Below are 15382 nucleotides of genomic sequence, written 5' to 3' on the forward strand. Positions count from 1 at the left end.
CAGTGATAAGCCGGAAAGGTCCCTCTTTAGTCCCGAGGACATGCCACCAAAAAAGAATGTCAAATTTAGATTCGTCTGACCACAGAACAGTTTTTCACTTTGCAACAGACCATTTTAAATAAGCTTTGTCCCAGTGAACATGGCAGCATTTCTGGATCATGTTCAGATAAGGATTCTTTGCATGACAGAGCTTCACCTTGCATTTTTGGATTGCACAACAAACGGTGTTCAGTTATTTTTTGGAAGCATCCCCGAGCCCATGCAGTGATGTCCATCAAAGAATCATATTTTTAATGCAGTGCTGTTTGAAGGCCAGAAGATCATGGGCACCCAATATTGCATTTCAGCCTTGTCCAGATATTTTGCCATATTAGAAAGTGATTTTTTTTTTTTTTTTTTTACAGTGCATTCAGAAAGTATTCAAATTTTTTAACATTTTTTATGTTAAAGTCTTCTTCCAAAAAGAATTAAATTCTTTCTTTTCCTCAAAATTCTACAAACAATACCCCATAATGACAATGTGAAAAGAATTTGATTTGAAATCTTTGCAAAAAAAAAAAAAGAGAGAGCACATGTACAGAAGTATTCACAGCTTTTGCCATAACACTCAAAAGTGAGCTCAGCTGCTTCCTGTTTCCACTGAGCAGCCTTGAGATGTTTCTACAAGTTGGAGTCCACCTGTGGTAAATTTAGTTGATTGGACATGATTTGGAAGGGCACACACCCGTCTACAAAAAGGCCCCACAATTAACAGTGTATGTCAGGGCACAAACCAAGCCATGAAGTCCAGGGAATTGTCTATAGACCTCCAAGACAGGATTGCATTGAGGCACAGATCTGGGGAAGGGTACAGAAAAATTTGTGGAGCACTGGAGGTCCCAATGAGCACAGTAACCCCCATCATCTGTAAATGTAATTTTGGAACCACCAGGACTAGAGCGGGCAGCCTGGTCAAAGAGAGATAGGGGAAGAAGGCCTTAGTCAGCGAGGTGATCAAGAACCCGGTGGTCAATCTGACAGAGCGCCAGCGTTTCTCTGTGAAGAGAAGCGAACCCTCCAGAAGAACCATCTCTGTAGCACTCCACCAATCAGGCCTGTATGGTAGAATGGCCAGGTGGAAGCCACAGTTTAAAAAAAAAAAAAAAAAAAAAAAAAAAAGGCCCATGAGAGCGGGCCTGGAGTTCACCAAAAGGCACCTGAAGGACTCTGACCACGAGAAACAAAATTCTCTGGTCTGACGAAACAAATATTGAACCTTCTTGGCCTGAATGGCATGCCTCATGTCTGGAGGAAACCAGGCACCACTCATCACCTAGGATTGAAGCATAGTGGTGGTAGCATAATGCTGTGGGGATGTTTTTCAGAGGTAGGAAGTAGGAGACTAGTCAAGATCAAGGGAAAGATGAATGCAGCAATGTACAGCGACATCCTTGATGAACACCTGCTCCAGAGCGCTCTCTGTTCCTCAGACTGGGGCAAAGGTTCATTTCCCAACAGGACAACAACCCTAAGCACACAACCAAGATAACAAAGGAGTGGCTATGGGATAACTCTGTGAATGTCCTTGAGTAGCCCATACTTGAACCCAATTGAACATCTCTGGAGAGATCTGAAAATGGCTGTGCACCAATGCTCCCCATCCAACCTGATGGAGCTCAAGAGGTCCTGCAAAGAAGAATGGAAGAAACTGACCAAAAATAAGTGCACCAAGCTTGTAGCATCATAATCAAAAAGACTTGAGGCTGCAAGTGGTGCCAAAGGTGCTTCAACAAAGTATTGAGCAAAGGCTGTGATTACTTATGTACATGTAATTTTCTTCATTTTTTTAGTTTTAATAAATTTGAAAAGATTTCAAACAAACTTCTTTCACGTTGTCATTATGGGGTATTGTTTGTAGAATTTTGAGGAAAATAATGAATTTAATCCATTTTGGAATAAGGCTGTAACATAACAAAATGTGAAAAAAGTGAAGCTCTGTGAATACTTTCTGGATGCATTGTAAATGCAGAGACTGCATTAAGGTAAAAAAAAGCCTAAGGCTTTAAAACTACTTTAACCTGATTAGTTGCAAAATGTTCATCCAGCTCTTCCTGGTTAAGGCCCATACACACGATCAGACTTTTTGACAACAAACATGCAAATTAGCTGTTTTGGAGCAACATCCGACTGTGTGTACGCTCCATCGGACAAACTTTTTTGGTTTCCATCTGACTTTCTGGCAACAAAAGTCAGATGGAGCAAAGTCTGATCGTGTGTACAGAAAACCATAGGACTTTTGTACAAAGTACAAACAGGCATACTCTGACCGAATGCAAAAGATCAGACAATACAGAAGTTTACCAAAGGTGGCGGTAAAGAGCAGAAAAACCACATGATTTGGTGAAAGTTGGCTGAAAAAGTCCTGCTGTGTGTATGCAATACAAGTTCAGGGCCGACGCCCTTTGTACAAAAATCCAAGGGAAAGTTTGTGCAAAGTCCTATCGTGTGTATGAGGCTTTAGTAACACTAAGCCCTTGTACACATGGTCGGACATTCCGACAACCAAATCCGTTGAATTTTGTCCGAAACTGGTGTTGCATACACACGGTCGGACAAAGTTGTCGGAAAATCTGATCGTTCGTAACGTGATGACGTTATTCCGTTACGACGGGACTACGTTCAGGCTAGTAGCCAATAGTTTTGGTCTAGGAATTTGATCTGAGCATGTGTGGCACTTCGATCGGAATTTTCTACAAAACAATTAGACAAAGTACGATCGGATCATGTTGTTGGAAAATTTTATAGCCCAGCTCTAAAACTTTGTCGGTCGGATATTCCGACGGAAAAAGTCCGATGGAGCCCACACACGGTCGGATTATCCGACAACAAGGTCCGATCGGACATTTTCCATCTGAATGTCCGACTGTGTGTACAAGGGCTTTCTTTGTCAGCTTTGGTTGGGACAGGCCAACAAACTCAGAGCAGGTAACCCTGTAACTAGACAAACCAGGGGGGCAGCTGTCAGCGTGACCACTCTGGTGAAGTAGGTTCCATATGATTTATTCCAAACTATTTTGTACTCAGAGTGATCCATTTTAAATGGTTTGGAATAACTCGTATGGAACTTACTACACCAGAGTGGCCGTGCGGTCTCCCTCCCTCCAACTTTGAGACTTGTTCCTGTCAATTTCCAAATTACTTTTCTTAAAATGGTACATTTTCTCAGTTTAAACATTTGATGTTTTCCATTTTCTATTGTGAATAAAATACGGGTTTAGGAGATTTGCAAATCATTTCATTGTTTTTATATAGCATTCACACAGCATTACAAGTTCTTTGGAAATTGACTTTTAATAACTGCAAAATGGATGGTTTTAGGATTTTGTTTCCTAAGCGAGAGAAAAGTTTTTTTTTTTTAATGAAACCACCCTATAAAATAAAAACATTAGTTCCCTTCATCCTCTAAACTTGTTCCTAACTTCTTATGTGAATAGGTAGATGGATGCCAGAAAGCTCAATTGGCCACCATTTTTATTTTTTTCCCTCTGAGACCCTTGAAGCCATCTGTACACGAAGCTTCCAGCTCCACTTACTATGGACATTAGATGGGAGGAGTCCAGAATTTTCCTGCTGAATCTCTAATTTTACCGACAGGACAATGCAGAAGGAACACAGACTACTCTACTCTGACTGCAAGAGAAAGAAGACTTTCCAACCAAGGTTCCTTTTATTGCAACATAAATTAGGCTTCTAGCTTGGGGGATCCCATGAGAAAAATAAATAAATAATCAAGTTAAAGCTAAATTTTAAGTGTTAAAACAAATTTGTGAGAACATTTTTATTGCAGAAGAGTGCAGATACAAACTATGGTGGAAATTATCAAGCAAATTCAGGCCACTATTGGCCTCAAATCAGGCTGCCATTAGCAAAGTCTATATGACAGTTTCTCTATTATCGACATGTACACGAGACGTTTTTTGCAACCTCCCCTGAACGATTTAACTTGACAGATAGTAACCCTTGTTTAAAATATCTGTTTTGCCGTGTTCACCATTTTGCATAAAAAAAATAAAGGTATACATTATATATTTTTTTTAAATCAAAAATGAAAAAACGCCTGTAAACGAAAAAAAACACGGCTAAATGCAAGTTACCACATTCAGAAGCATTTGGCGCTTGAAATGCCTCTAAACTCAGCTTCTGAACCCATTTTGTTTGCGTTCCAAAAAAAAAAAAAAAGCCTCTAAACTCAACTGCCTAGAATCTAATGTATATGACCCTGTGTTCATGTAATAAGATAACAAAGGAGAGTTCAGAGACAGTTGAAAAAAATGCCCAACTGCTCCTAAACCTCCGTTTGCAGCAGCAGTGTACATAAGGCCTTGTTGTCCGTGCTGGATTTCACCCTTCTGGGCCAATTAAGATGGCCAGAATACCACCAATCAAAGATGTCAGTTGCAGTGAGGGCACTTGCCAATGTCGCATTACAAAAAAGGGGAGCAGAGTATAGCAGACTTTCACTTTTAATGGATGACTTGGCCCACCATGATCCACCTATAATCACAACATACATTTTTGGCTGACCAGAGCCTTTAATTCCATAATTTCTTTAACCAAAAGAAATAAAAGCAATATAAAGCCTTTTCAATAACTACATTATTCTCTTTTTATTGAATTAGGCACTTTACATGAAGAATTCTGTACCGTTTATTTACAAAGTATAAAGCTACATGATTTTTTTTATCATTTTATTATTTCTTAAAAAAGACATTATGTCAAGAGTAATAAAATATACATATTGTTGATTAATAAAAAATATCTAACATTGTTCTATTTATTAAATGAAAAAAAAAATTGTGTATAAAAACCCTCAGAAAGAATGTTCAGTTTTAAAAAAGAATTGCATTTTTTGGTCATGAAATATTTAAGACTGAGTGGTTTTGTGTGAACAAAATACAAAAACATCCATTGGCTATGCTGTTCTAACGACTGGACCCTATAGCCCAATTGGCAGTAACCAAGTGTCCGGCTGATACATGCAAGGGCTTATAGTCTCCCTCTGTGACTGATATGATACTATTACTACTGACAGCTTAAAGAGAACCTGTCATGGATAGATATCATATGATATGCCAAAGTTTTATCCTATTCCCCTCTAAGATGTTTCGTCCAAGAGTCACACATCCAATGTCCTTCACCTGTTGCATTCTCCACCTTCTGTGACATCCAGAGCACACATGGCAGTGGGAGGCAAAGCAGTCCCTCTAAAGAAAGACAATCCAACAGATTACACAAAAGAGTGCATCTGACATTACAAGAGGACGGGAGCACAGACAGTGAAGGAAGCGTGTCTGCCTCTCAGCTGAGAGTCGAGCAAAATGGTGTAGAACAAAAGGAGCTGCAAAGTGCAAGATGTCTCATGAGAGGGACATGCAGTATATGGGATTTCTATTCTAAGTACCGTTTATCTCCTAAGAACACTACAACTGAACATCCATTTTTGGCCAGGTTCTCTTTAAGCTCCTGTAGGAAGACAGCAGACTGCATAATGAGAAGAGACGAGAACAAAAAAAAGGAAAAGTAATAGAAACACGTAACAGACTGCAGGTACAACAGTTATAAAATTTGTTTTTCTAAGATACTAAAAGTTATTCTATACAACAAGATTATATGCAGTAGCGCCTTAGTCGGTCTGTGCCCAGACTATGCACACATTTTACATATTTTAAACAAGCAGTAAAAGCACCTTTAAAACAAGTCCACCATTCACCTCTGTAGCTATAAGCATTGTGAAGAAATGTAACTTCAATGTTTACTAAAGAGGCACTTTGAATAATCATTACTTAGCAGTATAAGCAGCTAGCTTTTATTGCTTGCCAAAAATGTGTACTTTATGTCCATAGTCTAGATACAGGTGCACTCTAATTGAGAAGCACTGACAATGAGAGACTACAAGCCCTGAACAATGTCCCTTATCCAGTACATAGTCCTAACACCATAGTGCGTTACATCATACAGTGACACCTAGTGGTCACACTTTATACTGCATAATCTATATATATAAGGGTGTAATGCTTTAACATTTTTCAAACAACTTTTTGCAGGGGATCAAACTCCCCCTGGCGTCTAAATATGCAGGCAGTTATTAGGCTGTAATTAAGGCATACAAAAACTCTATTACATTTGTAAGGCAGTGTTATAATTACACACAAATCATGACTTCGACATGTGCATATATATACGTATTTATACCACAGTATAAATAAGTTAGAATTTTGTATATTAAAATCCTCCATTCTTGGTTCAACAAATCAAGACCATCTGTGTCATCGCAGTTGCACAAAAACAAAAAAATAAAACAAACAAAAAAAAAAGTTAATTTCTTCTATGTATACCCAGTACACAAAAATATATATTTAAATATATATATGGCTACAGCCTAAATTATACAGTTTAAGTATTACAAACTTGGTAACACCAATGTTTTCCACCCGCTTAGCACGGGGTATTGTAAGTTACAAACTTGAGCTTCACCTTCCATTGTAATGTTCGTTTTACCTCTTCATTTTTCTGAAAGGTTGCCAAATTTTTTTTTCTCTTTAATGTTTCCTTTACAGACCCCCTCCCCTACCAAATTTTAATTTGGTTTTTCAATGAGAAATGCTACTTACTAACATTAGCAAGCATAAACAATTAGGCTAATGTACAACTTTACACATACACTTTTAGCCCCTTGCGTTGGAAAAGAGATCGTCAAACGTACAAATTAAAATGTTAAAAACGTAAATTAAAAATAACCTTAAGGGAAACTGGTAGTGAGGGAAACTTCTAGACAGCCTAGCTGATCTATTGTAGAATATGCTAGCTTTCTGGATGCAATGCTAATTCCATGGCTTCAATAGATTCACAAAATACAAGATGTCTCTGCACTAATGCAAGTTTATTTCAGCTGACAGCACAAACAAACTCCCACTGGAAGCCTCGCCCTACGCGTTTCTTCGCCCATCACAGGCTTAATTATAGGGATCAAATCTCTATAGTTAAACTTGTGATGGGTGAAATACATTTATAGCGTGGCTTCGGGCAGGAGTCTCAGTGCCCGCTGTCAGCTGGATTAAACCTACATTGGGGCAAAGACATCTGGTGTGCAGTTTGTATTTCGTGTTCACATCAATGTGTAGTGGGCAGACTCCTGAAGCTTTGGCAACCGGTTGGTGCACAGCTGGGATTAAGCGTGGGCAGGAAATTTTTGAGCAGTGAAGTACTAGGATCGCTGAATTTCAATAGATTCCATTAGTTCTTGGTCACACAGGCCTCAGTTTATGGTATATGAGCAGTATTTACAGCAAGTTGCAAAGAGTTAGCAAGCATCAAGCAGTTTTGTTAAAGCCTTAAAAGCACATTTTAGAGAAGTTAAACCGATCTTGATGGAATGCTTAAAGGGGTTGTAAAGGTAATTTTTTTATTTTCTACATAGGTTCCTTTGAGCTAGTGCATTGTTGGTTCACTTACCTTTTCCTTTGATTTCCCTTCTAAATGTTTTTTTGCTTTGTCTGAATATCTCACTTCCTGTTTCTCCTCAGTAAACTTCTCACCATCATTCGAGCTGGTGGTTAGTCAGCCAGAACAGCTTACTGAACAGCTTACTGAGGAGGAACAGGAAGTGAGAAATTCAGACAAAGAAAACAAAGAAAAAAAAACATTTAGAAGGGAAATCGAAGGAAAAGATAAGTGAACCAACAATGCACTAGCTTAAAGGAAGCTATGTAGAAAATAAAAAATTTACCTTTACAACCCCTTTAATATCAAAGTAAATAAGCTGCTAGCAGGGTTCAAAGGGCTTCAAGATTTTTTGGGAGCTTGTTGAAGCATGCTTCTAGCTTATTTATAGCACTCCCATTAGGATCTGTGTTTAACATCCTCACACTGGAACTGAAGTTTTCTTTAAAGGCTTTACAAATGCTTTGCAACAGGTTGCTGCATACACTATTCTTGTGCAAGATGAAGCCTGAGTGAACAAAACCTTACAGATTCAAAACACCTAGGCAGATCCAATTATACTTACCCTTTGCTCATATGTGTGGCCAGAGGGTAATAAAGCCAGGCTGTTGAGACGCGGTTTAAATGTGCTCTCGACTGCCTGTCTCAACACTAACAGTTACTCAGAGATGTACACATTTTATGTCCGCAATGCTGTGTTTGCGATTGCTGCAAAACTTAAATAGCATGTTGCATTCGATGGGCTGTGCCACTAAATGCAACTAATGCAGTTCTATGCAGCTGCTCTAAAACTACGCACAATGCACATGATTGCGGTGCAGAAGTATGTCAATTGAATCAGGTGGTGAAGAGGAGACATATCATCTCTTCACCGCTTGTCAAACACCTCTGGAAAGTAATCCGAGCATGGATCGCTTTTTTAGAGGAGAGTCAGTCCCTGCTGCAGATGTGAACAAGCCATGAATAAATTCTTGCTTCATAAATCGGGGTCTCACAATGTTGCAAAGCCACAGAAAACATTGCATCTTCTCTAGCATTTCCAAAAATATCTTAGCAATGGCACCCTACATATTTCTTTTGTCATGTTTCCTTTAAAGGCTTTGTACCTTAAAATTCGCAAATTTTTTAAATCATAGGTAAATGGGCATCAAAAAAAAAAAAAGTTTAAAGTTATCCCTTGAAAACGACATCCTTGCTTTCAAGAACAGAACAGAAGAACCTACCTTAGTGTTGTGCAACTGAATGTCACATTAGAAAGGAGCAACTGAGGTACACAGAGTCCTGTTTAATCCCACCGTGAAAACCGTTATCAAGGAATGACCTAAACCTGTTTCAAGACACCATTTAGCTAGAACATATAAAAAGGTCTACTGTGTAGACAGATATTTTAAAAAGAGCTGCAATATGACCAAATTCCAAATTAAAATTTTAAAATACTGCAAGCAACGATTTGGTTCCAATAAAACCGGGAAAAAATTAATTGTTACGACCTTTTTTCTTCTACAAAGAAACCTTTCTTGCTAAATTCCGTACCATATTCTATGTGACACAGTTCACACGGCAGTTTGTGTATAATGGCTTGAAAGCGGAATTGGAAAAAAAAAAAAAAAAAGAATAAACTCTTAACTTTATACACAAGTCCATCTAATGACATTTACCCCAGAATAGGAGCAGTGCAGGGCAGTGAGATTAGCTTAAAAAAAAAACATAACAGGGGGACACCCTCTTTAAAATTGTAACATTTCTTTTTTGTTGCAAATAATACGATTATAGCCTGCATAAAAAAAAAAGGACATCAAGCTGCAGTTTTTTTTTTCCTTCAAAACTAATAAAAGATCGCGTTAGAAAACGTCTATATAAAAAGTTTTTAAAATTGGTCCCGTTGTAGATAACAGTTTTTTTTTTTCTTCATGGTCCCGTCATAAAACATTCTCATAAAATCACTGGAGACTTCATATTCTGCTTTGTAGTGCTCCAAACACTATACAATTTGAGGGATAAAAAAAAAAAAAAGAGAAAAAGTAATGAAAGGTAAACAAGAGAGTCAAAGAGGGGAAAACAGGAAAAAGGGGTGAAGGCACTACAAAGTGATGGCAGGTCTTATGTCGGTTAGGCAAACACTTGCATGTTGTTGGTTTGCTCAGGTAAGTGGGATGTCTGCCCGTGGGTCCCACCCACTACCACTGGGCTAGGGGTAGTGTCAGACCACTCTGACACAGAGTGAGGAGATGGGCTGGACCACTGCTCTGGAGACTCAGGAGAGGGGGTCAGGTAGGGGTGCTCAGTGGGGATGTGAAGATAGTGTTTTGGGGTTTCCTCTTGAGATGGTGCGAAGGTTTGCTGAGGAGCGGTCATAGCTGGCGGTGTCTGGATGCGGCCCTCACTGGGTACACTCTGCTGTTTAAAGTAGTTTCCTTCCGAGGGGGTGACTGCTTGAGCTGACCTCTCGGCTACATGTGGCATGCTCTGCTGTCGCAAGTGAGCTGTGTTTGGAGCAACTGGACCCATCTGGCACTGTGGATCCATGGTGATCTTCACTGGACTCTGCATTGCCATCTGGTTCTGCAGCATCATAACTTGCTGGGCATGCAGCTGATGTAAGTTAGGCACTGAACCCGCAGGAGCTCCTGCCATGATGCGTGACTGATGTGAAGAGGGCACCTGGCTCTGCCACGCAAAGGGAATGTTGTTTGCGCTCAGCATGCCAATATTTAACCCATTCACCACACAGCTTGGTGCACGCTGCAGTGGCACTCTGCCTTGAAGGGCCATCAAGGCATTCCCTTGGGCTTCCCCAATCTCATTTAGACGAGCCAAAGACACAGCAAAAGGCCCCTCCATAAGGCCATTCACAAGAGGGGTGGAGGGCACAGACAGGGAGCCAAGGTGATATGTGCCAGGGGCAGCCATTGCTGGGGAGCCAGGATTGGCACTGTAAGCACGCGGTGAATCAAGAGAGTCAACAGGCGAGAGTGTCACCGAGCTCTCCAGCAGACCGCTGCTGCCAGATGGGCAGTCAAGCGACAGCTTCTTGTTTCTGTTTTTTGCTTCCTTAGCTTCTCCACGACTTAGGCTTGCTCCGCCTGCTTTGTTGCTTGCCCGGCGGTTTTTCTTGCCTTGAGGTGTCTGCTTCATATTGCCCATGAAACCATTAGGAGGACAGAGTAGTGGTGACATGGTGTGCCCTCCCATTGTCCCTTGGGAACCCCTGACCGCATTATGTTCTTCTAGGAGCTGAACAATGTCATGGTGTAGCCTCTCTTGAGCTATGTCTCGAGGAAGGCGGTCCATATGATCAGTAATCTCACGATTTGCATAGTGATCGAGCAGAACCTTTGCTGCTTCATAACTTCCTTCTCGGGCAGCTAGGAACAATGGGGTTTCCTCCTGAAGGGTAGAACAGCAATATAGGTTAGTACATACATACAAGTACTATTCCAAAACAATTCTGCAAAGATTAAATTTCACAATCTAGTATAGTTAGGCTACAGAAAGGGGCTTGTTTCCATCAATGGAAATACACACGACGGTAAGTTCTTGTTCACACAGGCTTCAGTTTTTATAAAGCATTTGCAGATTTGCAAGCTTTGTTGAAGCTTTTAAAAGTACTAGTTCTAGTGTGGGAATGTTAACCATAGATCTTAACAGGAGGCAGCCTGTCACTTTAGGCAAGCTAATGGCATGCCAAGTAGACTTTAGCGCTACTTGTCTAAAGCCTAATGAAGCCTGCTAGCAGAAGGTTTAAATTAAGTCATCACTCCTACTAGGATCTCTGTAAAGACCAAAAACTGGAACTGAAGAGTTCTTTAAAAGGTTTCAAAAAAGTTGCTTAACCATTTGCACTTTTACCCACTTCCTGCCCAGGCCGATTTACAGCTTTCAGCACTTTGAATGATTGTGCGGTCATGCAAAGCTGTACCCAAACAAAATTTGTATTTTTTTATATAGACAGATAGAGCTTTCGTTTGGTAGCATTTAGTCACCAATCGGTTTTATTATTTATCGGTAAAAACTGAACAAAAAAGACCAATAAATCAAAAAATAAAAAGTTTCTCTAATAACATTTCTTAAATAATTTTTCTCCTTCACTGAAGGACACTGATAGGCTACAATGATGGGCACTTATATGCAGCACTGCTGGGCACTGTTTGGGATGCACTGATAATCAGTGCAGATCTTTCCTGTGAGGAAAAGCCGCTGATCGACTCGCCTTTCCTCACATGCTGTGAGGGTGAGGAAAGGAATGCTGATAACCGGCAGTTCCTTGCTTACATGCCATCAGCTGTGATTTGACACAGCTGAGCACATAGGTAAAGAGCCTCGTCATTGGCTCTTTACCAAGATCAGTGATGCGCTGTGTCCCAGGGACAGAGAGTGGGACGTCGTCATACGAACGAGAGAGCTGCCGCCAGCCATTTGACACAACGGTGGACGGGAGTTGGCTAAAGCTTCTCAAATACTTAATATATATAAAATTAGTGCTGCGCTTAAAGGCACCTATTTAGGTGAAAAAAATTGTGCATATCTGACAAACAAACAAGTGAATGGAAAGTCCATGAAATATTTAAGAACAGTCCCAAAATTAATCACTCTGGTGCATCTAGAGCTTAGTTAAAAGTTCTCAGGTGGCATTCAAGGTTAAATATCTTGTCACGTTCTCAGACTTCAAGGGCTCTTGAAAATGGGTTATAGGCAAGTAGAGAAAGTAGATACTCTTACCAGATGGGTTGGACACATCCACCGTATAGTAGTGTGTCTTGCGAGCTTATGGGGGGCTCCAGCCACTCACCCCAGTGCGCCGACCAGATGTTATTTTCCTCTCAGGGTTCCTTGCGGTGTCCAGATGGGGAAGAGGAGTAGGGTTTCCGTACCATAAACTACTGTAGAGCTTGGTGCCAGAAGTCTCGTGAGGGTTCACCATAAAAGGGACAAAGCATATAAAACGCCTCGCATGGTGAAATACAACCAATGATTGTTTATTGAAAAAATTCTGATAGACAGAACTTAAAATATAAAATCACGTGATACATAAAAATAGAAACAATAGCAATGTGGGGAGCAAACACTTGTTTGCTCCCCACATTGCTATTTCTTCTATTTTTATGTATCACGTGATTTTATATTTTAAGTTCTGTCTATCAGAATTTTTTCAATAAACCATCATTGGTTGTATTTCACCATGCGAGGCGTTTTTTATGCTTTGTCCCTTTTATGGTGAACCCTCACGAGACTTCTGGCACCAAGCTCTACAGTAGTTTATGGTACGGAAACCCTACTCCTCTTCCCCATCTGGACACCGCAAGGAACCCTGAGAGGAAAATAACATCTGGTCGGCGCACTGGGGTGAGTGGCTGGAGCCCCCCATAAGCTCGCAAGACACACTACTATACGGTGGATGTGTCCAACCCATCTGGTAAGAGTATCTACTTTCTCTACTTGCCTATAACCCATTTTCAAGAGCCCTTGAAGTCTGAGAACGTGACAAGATATTTAACCTTGAATGCCACCTGAGAACTTTTAACTAAGCTCTAGATGCACCAGAGTGATTAATTTTGGGACTGTTCTTAAATATTTCATGGACTTTCCATTCACTTGTTTTTATATATGTTATGTGAACTTGGTTGGTTTGTGTGCTAGCAGCTGGGCTGTGTTCCTCACAGAAATTTTGTAGTTTCACTACTCTTCTTCACTTTTTTCACTTTTGAAATAGCGCAGTGTTTTTTCTTTTTTGTTCTCAAATACTTTGCGAAAGCTTCTTGCATACATAGCTCTTAGCCCACGTACACACGGTCAGAGATTTTGCCAACCAAATCCGTCGGATTTAGCCCGTCGGATTTAGTCCGATGGATTGTGTCCGAAACTGTTGCATACACACGGTCGGGCCAAGTTGGCGAAAAATCCGATCTTTCAGAACGTGATGACGTAATTTCGTTACGATGGGACTACATTCAGGCTAGTAGCCAATAGCTTTGATGTAGGAATTTGATCTGAGCATGCGTGGCACTTGGTCCGATCAAAATGCTCTACACATGATCGGATTAGGTCCGTCCGGCCCAGTTGGTCGGGAAATATTTCCAACATGTTGGAAATTTGGATTGGACGGAATCAGTCCGATGCATACCACACACAGTCGGATTATCTGACGACGCGGTCCGATAAGACTCATTCCGACAGATTCTCCGACCGTGTGTACAAGGGCTTAGACAAGCTGAAGCCTATGAGAACATGGCAATACTGGAATAATACACTGCAGGCTTGAAACCATAGAACAGTCAATAACAAACCACACAAACAATTAGAGGTTTATTAAAAAAATAAAAAAAAAAGTAGGTAGTTGGTAGGACACGGCCACTAAATATACCCCATCCTCCCCTGCCTCTGAGTTCAAGTTTATACATTTTTTTTCCCGCATAAAATATGTTTTTTGTTTAATGTGAGAATGCGGTTAGCAGCAAAAGTGGCTGCCATTTAGCCAAAAAGAAAATGGAAGACAGACAACAGTTTTTGCAGTGTTGGCTCCTGGGATATAGAATAATAAGCAGTTGAATAAAATGCAGTCAGTCCAACAAGTAGCAAGTGAAGGAGGCTTCAACCATTAGATAAGGTGTAATTCATTTTAAACAGAAGGTGAAGCATCAGTTTGGGGGCAGGGGGATGTCACTGGTTAAGAGTCTGAATTGATCCAGTTCATACTGTTTAACTTATATTGAAAAAGTGGATACGACAAACAGCATCCCTGTACATTCACCAATACACACCTTGCTGTCCTGCATGTCTTTGTTGGCTCCATTCTTCAGCAAAGCCAAGGCGGCTTCAATGTTATTCACAGCCGCTGCCCAATGCAGAGCAGACTTGCCTGGAGGAGGAGGAACAGAAGAATATATTCAAACCTTAGGAAAACCTAGAAAAGCAGGATGCGTTTAATAACTTAAAATAACGGGGACTATCAGCTCTATACTAACCAAGTTCATCCACAGCATTGACATCGGCATGGCAGGCAATAAGCTCCTCCACCATCCCCTCCACTGCCAGTCGGGCAGCCAAAATCAGTGCAGTAGAGCCATCACCCATTCGAGCATCCAGGTCTGTGGAGCGGTTCCTGATGAGGATCTATTGGTAGAATTGTTATTAGAGAATGAAGCCAAACATACTACTTACAGCTGTCAAAGAAAAGTCTCACACCCCGGTAGCAACTTACCTGAAAAACGCCTTGTGCATCAGCAGCCACAGCGGCATGCAATGGGGTACGTCCTGTATTATCCTGAGCATTGGGATCAGCGCCAGCATCCAAGAGTCTCTTGGCTGCGTCTGCTCTGGCATATCTTGCTGCAAGATGTAGAGCCGTCTCTCCGGTTCGATCTGTCTGTGCCCCAAGAGATGCCCCTTGGCAGATAAGGTCAGAAATGGCTGATGCTTCCCCTTCTTCCTCATCTTCCTGAGACTCTGGCTCCAGCCCACCTCCCAGGAAGGATGCCAACATCAGTGGGGTGAATCCATCTACAAATGGAATCAGAGGAGAGAGAAAGATCAGATTTCCATCGCATTCCAGAACAAAATGAGTAAGAGTGAAATGAATAAGAGTGGCAAGAAAATAGAAAGAAGCCCATGTGGTGCCCAAAACAGTCCAACAATTCTGCATAAAAATTTCCATTTTGGACAGTGGCCAGTAAAACCTGGACCCTAAACCAAATTAGAAATAAAGTTTTAGAGTTCTCAAGGCATTTAATTTTAAACTTCTTTATGGGCATATTTGATGCACATCCATGTTGTCTGCATATTTTCACAGGACATCCGGAAAATGGAGAACACAGGATTTCTGCACACTTTTTTGTATTGTTGGCATAAGTGACTGATAACAGCGGTATGTACATAACTTAGACCCTCCGTTCCCAGTAACTCCGAA

At 40.8% G+C, this 15382-nt stretch overlaps 1 protein-coding gene across 1 annotated transcript in view; it reads right to left on the bottom strand.

Annotated features, from left to right (window-relative positions):
* Window positions 1-9205: 9205 nt before the first annotated feature.
* NOTCH3 (notch receptor 3) overlaps window positions 9206-15382 on the bottom strand; it is a 114714-nt gene continuing 108537 nt past the window's right edge. The window contains exons 31-34 of the mRNA XM_077469989.1: window positions 14678-14976; window positions 14442-14589; window positions 14238-14335; window positions 9206-10866 (exon numbers count right to left, since the gene is read on the bottom strand). Of these exons, the coding sequence (XP_077326115.1) occupies window positions 9589-10866; window positions 14238-14335; window positions 14442-14589; window positions 14678-14976 (1823 nt within the window). The 3' untranslated portion in view covers window positions 9206-9588. The remainder of the gene's footprint in view (window positions 10867-14237; window positions 14336-14441; window positions 14590-14677; window positions 14977-15382) is intronic.

Source organism: Lithobates pipiens, unplaced genomic scaffold (assembly GCF_037356315.1).
Source record: "Lithobates pipiens isolate NorthernLeopardFrog02 unplaced genomic scaffold, aLitPip1_a1.2 Scaffold_8, whole genome shotgun sequence".
NCBI lineage: Eukaryota > Metazoa > Chordata > Amphibia > Anura > Ranidae > Lithobates > Lithobates pipiens.